Source organism: Solanum dulcamara, chromosome 7 (assembly GCF_947179165.1).
Source record: "Solanum dulcamara chromosome 7, daSolDulc1.2, whole genome shotgun sequence".
NCBI lineage: Eukaryota > Viridiplantae > Streptophyta > Magnoliopsida > Solanales > Solanaceae > Solanum > Solanum dulcamara.
This window is the reverse complement of record NC_077243.1, coordinates 7,234,649-7,246,727: the sequence shown is the minus strand read 5'-3', so window position 1 is coordinate 7,246,727 and position 12,079 is coordinate 7,234,649. Positions and strand designations below refer to the sequence as shown.

Sequence of the window (12,079 nt, the reverse complement as noted above, 5' to 3'; positions counted from 1 at the left end):
TAAGCTTACGTATGTTTATTCGATAATATCCATTTTCATTTTTATTTTTGTACATCAATAAAATTTTGTTGTCAGCAATTTCTGGATTTTTGTACAATTAATTAATTGCAATAATTTTAGCTACATATATAATGACTTAAAGGGAATGAAAAGGGTTCTTACAAAACAAAGTGTTTGTCTTTAGGTTCTTCCATCAAATTATCAAAAAATATTTTATCCTATGGTGTAAAATTCACAAAAATCTCAAAATGTTAGTGAGTTTTTTTGTGTTGTTCATAAGATGTCGGAATTCATAAAGCAAACTTTAAGTATAAGAAAGAAACCTGAGGAAATCCCCATGAAACTAGTTGATGCAATAGAAGAAAAATAATTATTTAAATTTTAGAAAGTCGAAAGAATATTTAATTTTGAGTAAAACATATGAAATAAAAATGAATTGGTTGAGCAATTCAACCAAGTTTGAGATTAATATGAAACGTTCCAGTATTTAAATTCTTAGCTCCTAACTTAAATACTTTAAACATATTAATAAATTTCTTAAGATAAATATAAAATTTGAACCAAAATTACTTAATTTGGTCAAACAACATACCTTCAACATATGCCATGAAAATAGTTGCTCTATCATACCCAACCAACAAATTTACAAACCAGACCTACTTACGGATAATTCAGTAACAACAAGAAAATACTTGCAACAGTTTTACACCTAAATGCCAGGAACAAACATCTTAGCTAAGCTAACATAAATTGATCTTTTCGTTGAAGCTAGTCCAATACCTAATGAACTTGATTCAAATTAAGTAGTGATAATCACAAGAAGTTGGCAGCAACCATGATTAACTTCCAGGTGGCGCCACTCATTTAGTAGGCGTTAAACGGGGCATAAAACCTGTAGGGAAGTCATCAACAGGCTCGCGTTTGATTACTTGAAGCAGTTCCTTGCAACCCTCGGAGGTTCTTGAAACCAAAGGAGTAGCTGATTCAGACGCATTGCAGGTAGCAGAAGTAACAGTTCCTTTTAAAGAGGTATCAAAGCCGTTTCTGGTAGCTGTCGAGACAACAATGTCCAGGGTTCCTACATTTTCTCCAGCTATCATGTCTATCTCCATTTCAACCTCATTCTGATAATCCTCCAAGTCAACCTTATTGGCTGTACAGACATCTTTCTGCCCTATCATGTCTATCGGCATTTCAACCTCATTCTGATGATAAGCCTCCATGTCAACCTTATTGGCTGTACAGACATCTTCCCCCCCTATCATTTCTATCTCCATATCAATCACTTTGTTGCTGCCCCCTTCAGCACATCCGTCTGTATCTTGTCCCATGCGGTAAAATAATCCCCACAGGAAGTGCTTGCTGTTCCATCCTGCAAGAACATCCACAAGGTGAGATGCAGCTCCAGAATTATCAGATAATCTTCTTCTTTCTTATGCAATTAATTATCAGATAATCTCTTTGAAAGAATCATATCTTGAAGGGTAGGTCAGCCTTCCAAAATTTTAATGAACCTCCATAGCTAAAGTATGCATCAAGAAAACTCAGGCAAGTACACAACAAAGCAAATTAACAAGGTTTATATATATCATTTCTTTTAATGAAGAAAACTACACAAAGAAGGCAAGTGTGCGATATATATGTTACAAGTGTAGGTAATATATGCCAATGAAACAGTGATTTTGACTTTTCAGATGCCAGCATGATACAAGTTTTAACTTACATTCAAGACACACAAACTACAGATAAATCAATCCATGTGACACATTTTCTAATAATTGAAGGGGAGCCTTGGAGTAACCAGTAAAGTTGCTGCCATGTGACTAGGAGGTCACGGATTCAAGCCTTGGAAACAACCTCTGGCAGAAATGCAAGGTAAGGCTGCGTATAATTGACCCTTGTGGTCAGGCCCTTCTCCGGACCCCGCGCATAGCGGGAGCTTTAGTGCACTAGGCTGCCCTTGAGTCTGTCTCTTGGCTCTAGGAAATAAGGCAATGGAGGTTTGAGTGGAGTTGTTGAGAGAGCAAAAAGGAGATTAGCTAGATGGAAATCTCAATATTTATCTCTGGTGGTAGGGTTATTTTGATAAATGTGGGGTTGGATTCCTTACCTACTTATGTAATGTCTCTCTTTCTATTGCTTGCAAAGGTGGAAAAGAAGCTACATTCACTCAGAAGAAATTTCTTGTGGTAAGGAAACAGAAATAAGAAGTGTTCTCATTTAGTTAGCTGGAAAGCAGTCACCAAGTGTAAAGAAGAAGGTGTCCCTGGAATTAAAAACTCGAGAACACAAAACAAGAATCTCCTAATGAAATGGTTATGGAGATACAATATACATTGGGGCACCAAGCCCATTACAGCTGTGCATATGGGGATCCATCAACGTTCAATGGCCAAATCTAATGACATATGAGGGATTTTGCTGTGGGAATGGAAAAACAATCTCCTTTTGTCATGACAATTGGCTAGGAAATGGCCCTCTGATTGAGTTGTTTCCAGATGTGTTTTCTAAGCCTGTTACCAGAGGCTACAACTGAGGATACTTGAGTTTGCAAGGATGGAACTTTTCTTTTAGAAACTATTGAATGATTGGGATGTCACTAATCATTATAACTATTGAGCTAACAAAGACCCTGGAGAGCTTCAAGGGTACAATCCAGGATGAAGATTCCATTATATGTAAAGGGGATGCAAACTTCACAGTAAAGTCAGCATATTTCCTCTTGAACTCCACCAAAGAGCAAGTCCAAAGCTGTCACTGGAGGAAAATCTGGAAGGCAAAAGCTCCATTTAAAGTGAGGTGTTTTTCTTGGTTGGTGATCAAAAGAGCGTGTCTGACTTGTGAAAGTCTACAAAGGGGATTTTTTTTTTTTGATAACCATGGTGTTTGGGCAGCATTCACGCACCTTGAATAATTCCATGAGATACCTGCCACCTACTATTAGCAACAGGTATCAGGAAACTCTGTCCATCAAGGCTAGGACATATGAGAAGAAACAGCCTTGTGTTTTTGCCTGTGCTAGAATTTAAATCTAAAACCTCATAGTTCTCAACCTACTTCATTGACCTCTAGGCCACACCCTTGGGTGCTTCTACGAAGAAGGGGGATCCAGCTATCTTGAAGATGCTTTCTATGTCCGGGAAGTGCAGAAAATGATAGCCACATATTCCTAGTTTCCTACATTGCAAATTGACTGGACAACTGTGGCAGATATTTTTGAGTAAGTTTGGCCTCAACTCGACCATGCCAGCAACCACAATGGAGTTAGTAAATTGTGGGGGAAAAGGGGGGGGGGGGGTAGTAGAGGAAGACGTAAGAAATGGAGTATCATCACATCTTGTGTATGGTGGACTGTATGGTAACAGAGGTATGCAAGGTGTTTTGAAGATAATAGCAGTTTGTATATAGATCGTTTTTCCCTTTTTTTTGAAGAAGAAAAATAAGAAAAGGGAGAAAGTGTATAATATGTCTCTTGTGTGAGGATTATACGAATGAAAACAGTGTTTTTGACTTTCTAGATCCCAGCATGATACAATTTAAACTTACATTCAAGGCACACAAACTACAGATAAAACAATCCAAGTTACATATTTTTCAGCCCCCGGTTGCACAAAAGGAACAGATAATTGATCTAGTCTTTCTCATAAGAATCAGAGAATGCAAAATCAGTACTTCTGAGCTTGACCTGATGACTTAACACATCAAAGCATTTATACTCAAATGAAACCAAACAAGTATCGCCAACTTAAAAAGGTAAAATCTTCTGGATAGACAGGAAAATTGATCTTCTACAGAGCATGATTTAATATACATATTATCTAAAAATTCATTGAAAGGGAATAAGAAAATGAGAAAAGAACATAGAGATTATGAATGTACTTTGAGAATCACTGCTCAGGGCTGTGGATGGAAGTATAAGCAGCTCAACATCATTTATAAGCGTTCTCATCACCAAATCTTTGATACGCATGAACTCCACCAGAGCAATATATATCTCAGACCTACATATAATGGGAAATGCAAATCAATTTCGACTAAAAACATTCATGCACAAGGGCGCACTTCTACTTTGCAACCCTTACCCCTTTTCAGATAGATATATAAGGTAGAAGCTGACCTTTCTCCCTCACTTGCAAAGAAATACAGTCCTATATCTTCTTTACCCGGACAATGATTGTTGAATAGACTTGCCCAGATATCCCCACGCGGAACTAGTTCAAATTTAAGAGTAGAAGGCAACAGCCCTGAGAACTCATACACTTTCCGTCTAACTCTGGAAGGAGGATGCGCTTGGATATAATTATTGAATATCCCAGGTGCAAGTTCCGGAGCACCTAAGATGTCAAAACATCCCCTAAAATGCAAAGAAGAAGAGAAAGACTAATAATTATAGGGATGAGAACCTGTACTCTTTTTGAGTGGTGCAAATTCTTCAAGTACAAAAAGCTAGCATGCAAAAACAGAGATGAGCTGAATTTGAACTTTTTTGGAGCTCAGTTTACCGTGTTAACCTGTGTTGGTAAATGTGCATGATGAAGGGTACTTACTTCCAGGAAGGAACTAGAGCAGAATCACAAGGGTGTGTCATAGATGGATTCATCATTCGACTCTCGTTCACAGCATCGGGACTCCTATGCTCCAGAATGGCAAAACCACCGAGACCTAAAATATAGGCTACATTAATTGGATGAAAGTACACAAGTAAGTAAATTTTTCTATGAAAACTTTACAGATATTGCTGGTGTAACATAAATCATTTGAAAGATAATATCAACTCCATATGTATCAACATCATTTTAAAAAGAAATTAATTAGAGTATATGATAGAAAATGAAATTTCTGAAGAATAAAGGTATAAGAAGAGGACAAATCAAACCAAGTAATGAATACAAGAGATGTCGGTGTACACTTAACCTTTAGATGATTGTCCTTGTTTTTTGCTCTGTTCAGTGATTTTGGCATTTTGAAGATTCTGAGGTTTTGTATATCCTGCTGATCCTAAAGACTGCTGCACTGTGCTCTTCTCAGGAAAAGAATTTGAAGTATGAGCTCTAGACTTGCTAAAATTCCCTCGAGTCATGGTTGCCATGGATTTGGTCAACACAACTCTAGAGGAGCCAGTATTTATCAGCGGAGATCCATATCTCTTGATGCCTGATGACATACTAAGTGCTTCCTCAACAGGTAGATATCTTGTTTTCCCGGTCTGTACCTCCTTTTCCCAGTTAATACCATGCCTACCAGGAAGCTTACTATGTTTCTTTGGTCGCACAGTACTATGACAAATCTCAGCATAGACATGTAACTTGGATCCCTCAGAATGCTCATTTTCTAGTCCACATGAGGAAGACATTACCCCCTTGCCATTATCACATTCTTCACAACTCCAATCCACTGGTGCATCTTCACAATAGCCCACCACACAATATCTGAAAGGAAGAGAAAAACAGAATTTTTTAAAACAGGAGGGTGACTATGTATGCATAAAAGATACAAGCATTCTTTAAGAGAATTAAATGCCATAACTTGCTAATGAAAGAATCAATGTATCCTTAAGGTGGAACCCAATATCCAATACCATTAGGATGCGGCAGTGAAGAATGCTAGAAAGATTAGACAACTCAAAGAGGTCCTTATTCTCCCTAAGAGGTAATGTCACTTCGATTTAGGCTTTTAGTTCTATTCCACTTTTCATCCCTATTTAAGATTTCAAAAAAGGGAAGCAAAGCTGATAATTTAACTAGCAATTTCCTTCTAGAGGAGTAGCGCCTTGTGTGAAAAGATCAACTTCTCCCTTAGAAATGGCAAGTCAACCAAAAAAGAAGGGGTTTGGGATTGGGACAATGTTTGAGGTTTACAAAGAATGTATAGATATAGCACAAGGGGATGAAGGAAGCACAGATCAGAGAGTCATGGCTTTCATCGCGCCTGACTGCCCTTTCATGCTAAAAATAGAAAGAGAGAGAGAGAACTTACTGATGCACGTCAACATTTTTACACAAATAGCAGGTAATAATTGCTTCTTGAAAACCTCTATCACCGCAAATTTCACAATTTTTTTCCTGCAAATTCATAAGAAAAGACGAGAAATTTAGAAGCTAACCAACTCTTAATCCAACTTAAGTGAAGCTCATAACCAACTCTTGATCCAACTTAAGTGAAGCTCATATTGTCTTCTGGTTTTGGCAATGAACAAGGATCTAGATGCTATCAAAGTGCTCCATTCAGCTTCTTTTGTCACACAGAATCAAGATTACCATATGAACAGAATGAAGAATGAGGAAACAAAACGTCATCAGTTACACAAAGGTAAATCATAACCAGCAAAATCATGTTTTCATCTTCATTTAGCTCACATGCTTGTATATGTAATGAATCCCCCTTTTGCAGCAGACGCATATCCAGTGCATTCCAAGTACTATCCAAACAAATTATTTTCCTAGAATACTTTTTGGTTATATCTCATCCAGACAGAAACACCTCCAGTACTCCTCCTTAAGAAACACTTTAAGAGGAGATAAAGGACAGTACAAGCTAGTGGTACAATACCAGTTTTAATCCTGCCATTGTAAATAAATGACCAGAAATTCGATCTGCTTCTCTTTTGGTTAATTAGAAGACCATTTATCTGTATACTCATTCTATGTAGGTTTCTTGGTTTGTACTTTAATCTTTTACCATTGGACACAATTTACGTTGCTATTAATATCCTCCCCTACATCTTATTTTGGAAAGGAAAGGCGGGTTTTCAGAACAACAAAGACAACCTGTTGTAGACTTGTAGTTAGAGCATAAACCTTGATGCACAAAATAAATCTCTCCAGTCTATTTGTCCATCTAAAGAAATATACGCATCATATAATCTTTATCTTTGTAGCAAAAAGAAAAAGAAAAACCCAACCATAGTTCAGTATGCATTGATGTAAAATATTTTCAACCTAAATTTTTAACAAATCAGTAAGTTGACTTTGGAGTAATGAAAACATCCTTAGTAGCGAAACAACACAATATCCTAATATGGGGCAAGTATAAGAGTAAAAATAAATTAGGACTTGGGATAATTGAACTGCACTCAAAATAACTAGTAAAAAGCACCTAACAAACAACAGTGTATTGATTACTATTGCCTAATGGAGACAATATCAAAGTTGCTAATAGTTGTGGGATAGTGATATACATCATAGATCACTATAGCTGATACATTGTTCGACGATCAAATCCGAAACTTTAGTACCACACTGTTGATGAAGGGAAAGAACAATACTCTGAGTAATTTGTCGAGGTTTTGTCTTAATCTAGTCCCTTAATGATATTGAAGATATTATTATAGCACTTGCACTGAATTCAAGCTTCTTATAAAAGGAAAACATACTAGACAAACTTACTTGAGAGTTGAGAACTTTAGAATTTTTTTGATAAAGGGAAAGTTGTATTCCTCAGCAATGAGGGTATGCAGGCAACCACCAAAAAAATTTACATCAGTGACCCAAAAAAAAAAACAACTCAAGAAAGCTGCTACTAAACTTATACAGAAGAAAAAAAGTTTAAAATCTGTCCAGCCTCCTCTATAACCTCCTCTTTACACCAAAAAAATAAAGTCTTCATACAATGCCATTTAATCTTTTGCACTGATTCTGCAGTATTTTCAAGACACATCTTGTTTCCTTCTCTCCAGATAGTCCACCATATACAAGAGGGTATCATGTTCCACCATTTCTTCTGGCTTTTACTCCCCCCTCTCCTCACCCAGCAACTAAGAAGGTCTGCTGTGTGTTCTGCATTGTCCAGTTTGCGTGTGTTCTGCTTAGAAAAATGTCCCATAGTTGAGCAGTGACTTTAGAATGGAGGAATAAATGGCTGTTGGTCTCATATGCCCATTACACAGTGAACACCAAGAAGCTATTTGAAAGCCTCTTCTTTGAAGCTTCTCATGGATTAGGCAGCTCTTCTAGCCACTAGCCATGTAAACCACCTCACTTTAGTTGGTACTTAATTCTTCTTGGTCCAGAGATTCCCCTGGAAGTTCCTTCACTTTCCTATTGTACAATCTGCTGACTGACAAGATAGCATCAAGATTGTGTTTCCAAATCATTACATCTGCTTCCAGATGTGTCGTTGAACTCATCTAGTGTTTGTAGCATCTCGGCTGTTCTCCCTATCTCCCAGTCATTTAGTAACCTTCTGAAGCTTAAGTTCCACCCATGTTCAGACCAAACCTCATTTACCATGGCATCTGGAGAAGAGCTGAGAGTATATATATCTGGATAGGAAGACATCAAGGAGCCTTGACCAATCCAGTGGTTTTTCCAGAAAGAACCCTGGTTCCATTGCCCACTTTGTATCTAATGTTGTGCTGTAGTTGACTCCATAAATTTCTAATAGTTCTCCAGACAGAGACACCATATGTGTTATTCACCATATTGGAGCACCATGGGCTGTTCTGGCCGTACTTGTTACTAATAACTACCTTCCAAGGTGCTTGATCCTCTCTTCCAAAACTCCACAACCATTTTGCCAACAAACACTTGTTTTGTAGCCCGAGGTTTCTGATCCCTAATCCCCATGAGCTTCTACTCAGCAAAGCAGTTTGCCATTTGACAAGATGTATTTTTTACCTTCCTTGATTCGCGACCAAAGAAAGTCCCTCCTCAATTTACCAAGTCTTTCTTCCACTTGGCTGGCATGGGGAATAGGGACATAACATAGGTAGGAATCTAGTACAGAGTTTATCAGAATGGTTCTCCCACCCAAGGATAGATATTGAGATTTCCAGTTTGCTAGTTTCTTCTCAGTTTTTTCAACTATACCATCCCATATCACTAGCTCTTTATGGTTATTTCCAAGTGGCATACCTAGATAAACAGTGGAGAATTTTTCAATTTTGCACCCCAAAATGTTTGCCAGGGCCTGGATCTGTGTAACCTCTTTGATAAGATATATACAACTCTTCCTCCAATTGATTGCCACACCTGAGACAGCCTCAAAGACTACCAGGATCATTCTGACAATTCTAATTTTCTCCTCCTTAGCTTCACAAATAAAACAGTGTCATCAGCATAAAGCAAATGACAAATCTGCATATCCACCCCTGAGATACTGCCAACTTTGAATCCTTGCAGGCTGCAGCCATGTGTTTTGAGTATCCAACCTCATCATGCTGTCGAATCCTTCCATGACTAAGATGAAAAGGAAAGGGGACAGAGGGTCTCCAAGTCTGAGACGTCTTTCTGAGGGGAAAAATCAGTAGGTTCTCCATTTATCAGAATGGAGAACCTAAACAGTTTTTATACAGATCTCATTCCATCTCAACCACCTCTCATCAAACCCCATTTGTTTTAAGATATTGAGCAAGAACTCCCAATTGACATGATCATACTGCCTATTCGCAGTATGTGCAACATGTCATTCCTTACATCTAATGGAATATAACAATTTTTGAAAGATGAATTTATTATCCATCAAAGACTGTTAACCATAGCAAATCATTTGATGAGCTGGTCAAAGGTACCTAATATTTGTACCACATGGTATGACCCTCGAATTGAGAACAATTCCTATCAGGTATTGGTTAAAGGGGCCATATGAACATAGATTGTGTTAGGTAACTGGTTTTGTTAAGCCAAGACATGTGAAAACAATGACCCAAGAAACACCACCCTTTTATATTTGATAAAAGAAGTGGTGATTATATTGATAGAGAAATAGTATAGCAATAAGTTGGCGCTAGTACAACTTATATTCTCTTATTTTCTCTAATATTTCGTTTATATTTGGGTTCACCTCATCATGTGAGTACTATTTCACATGTACTCACTTCCTTTTTGTCAAGGTACTGCATCTTTTTGTGATGCACGTATGAATTCTTAGGGCGGCACTGATCCTCGTTGGGCACTCCGCTCATTCCCTTGGCTTGTGGTGAGCCCTATTTATCATTGATGCACTTTTGCTTATGAAGTGACATTTTGTATATTTTTCGGTATAGTGCCGGCCTTTGTCTCATGTGTGACTTAGAAGTACCATAGACACCATACTCATGTCATATTTTATTTTGTAAAATTCCTAATGTAGGTTCGCATGCCTTTTTTTTGTGACATTGTCTTCTACCTACCTATAATGTTCATAAGTGGTATAAGAGAACTAGGTGTGTTGACGATCACATATATAATTGAGAGGCTACACAAATATTTAAGAAGTTACCCGTTGGATGAACATTGAAGTTTGTGGAAAGACATACAGAATGTTTTAGCATACAAATGACAGTTCGGTGCACTAAATTTTCATTTGCATGGAGTCTGAATAAGGATAAAAGCCGGACCACAAGATTATATTGTAGGTAACATTTACCCTACATTCCTCCAAAAACCCATTTCCATCATTCGAACCTGTGACCTCCTAATCACCTGACAATTACTTTACCAATTAAGCCAAGGATTCTGTTCCATTACCCGAAACAAGTATTTAGATTATATACCCACATAATAAAAAATATAATTTTTCCTTTGTAATCCTGAGTATCTTTACAAATGCTACACAAAATCAAAGATAAGTTTAGCAACTGATTCAAGTCATACCGATCGATGAACCTAGTAAAATAGAAAATCCTCTAAATCTTTTTTATTTTCCATTTAAAAAAGCATCCGCGAAACAGAAATCCGAAATATTCTCCAATAAAATAGAGTTAAATGAAACGCATTTTTCAGAAAAATTACTAGTTAAATTAAATACTCCACATTTACCACCTTTCCTTTTATATTTCCCAATTTTATTTTTAAAAAAACTTAATCCCAACGCTAATCATCATCCCGAAAAGAATGTCGGCTTTTGCCATGAAAAAAAAAAAGTGCAGAATTTTACCATGTGGGCCTGATGAATGTTGTGTGGTTCCTTTTGCATCCGATAAAGAGTGGCCATTTGAGCTCCACGGCGGCACACAGACGAACAAAGGCAAAAAAAAGTCCCAAAACGGTCCTACAAGCACAATTTTTGGGTATAATAAATTTAATTTTAGACAACAAAAAGTAAATGCATTTCACCTTTCTGCAGAGAGTAGTTGGAAGGAGATTCTTTCTCATTCACCTCCTCCATTTTTTCATAATTGTTCATTTGTTATCACGTGGTTTTGATAATTTCACTTGTATGTTTTGATACTACTAATAAACTCGGGGCAATAACTTAGTAGGTCCCAAAAAATGACTCAGATTTTGGCATTTAGCTCTAAATGTGAGGACTTAGAGCTAATAAAAGTTAATTATCTAAACTAAAAATTTATATTAGACAAATAAGAACCATTATAAATAATATTAAATTAAATATTAATTAATAAAAATATGCTCTTAACTAATATTCTAAAAAATAATTTATTTATATTTTTTAAATTAGTATATTTTAATTAATTTAATCAAAAAACTAAAAGTATAAGATTTGACAAAAATGTTAATATCATAAATATATTGTCATAAAATTATTAAAACATTTGGAAAAACAATAATCTATCAAGTTTAACTAAATAATAAATGGTTTGCAATGTGAAATATTAAGTCAATAATACTAAAACAAATAAAATTGAAAATATGACAAAAATTCTATATTCAAAACAAAAAAATTAACATAATACTCTTATATCAAATTTTAACACAACGTACATAAATATGATTTTAAAAATTAGAATACTAACAAAATTATGCAAATAAAAAAATAGAATAATAAATAAATAAATAATATGAAAAATTGCATGGAATCAAATGAAAAAACTAAAGGTTGAGAGTGAGAAGGAAATGTAATATAAATAATAATAAATATATTTTTAGAAACTATTAGAATAATAAAAATATTTTTTAAAAAAACAATAGAAATAAAAATAGAAATAGAAATAAAAGAATAATTTTAAAAAGTTTCATGTAATTACATAGTGTAATTACACTAATTCCTTACCCTTCCTTGGGAATTGAAGAATGTAATTATGCCCCATCAATTACACTCAATTCTTCTCTTACCAAGTAATTACTTGGTCTATCAAATATGTCAAAGAATGTAATTATATCCAATTACACGCTCTTAAGTGTTGTTTTGTTTTTGGTGA

At 35.9% G+C, this 12,079-nt stretch overlaps 1 protein-coding gene across 2 annotated transcripts; it reads right to left on the bottom strand.

Moving 5' to 3' along the window:
- Positions 1-525: 525 nt before the first annotated feature.
- Positions 526-11,114, bottom strand: LOC129895813 (uncharacterized). Of its 2 annotated transcripts, none has more exons than XM_055971586.1 (8): positions 11,034-11,114; positions 10,855-10,968; positions 5,977-6,062; positions 4,915-5,429; positions 4,548-4,674; positions 4,118-4,354; positions 3,880-4,001; positions 526-1,372 (listed from the first exon to the last, which is right to left on the bottom strand). In XM_055971586.1, the coding sequence occupies exons 1-8, from the start codon at positions 11,070-11,072 to the stop codon at positions 861-863; spliced, it is 1,752 nt and encodes a 583-aa protein (XP_055827561.1). In that variant the 5' UTR covers positions 11,073-11,114; the 3' UTR covers positions 526-860. The 2 variants fall into 2 exon arrangements, with proteins under 2 accessions (XP_055827561.1, XP_055827562.1); XM_055971587.1 differs by having other exon boundaries at positions 4,548-4,662.
- Between the last annotated feature and the right edge of the window lie 965 nt (positions 11,115-12,079).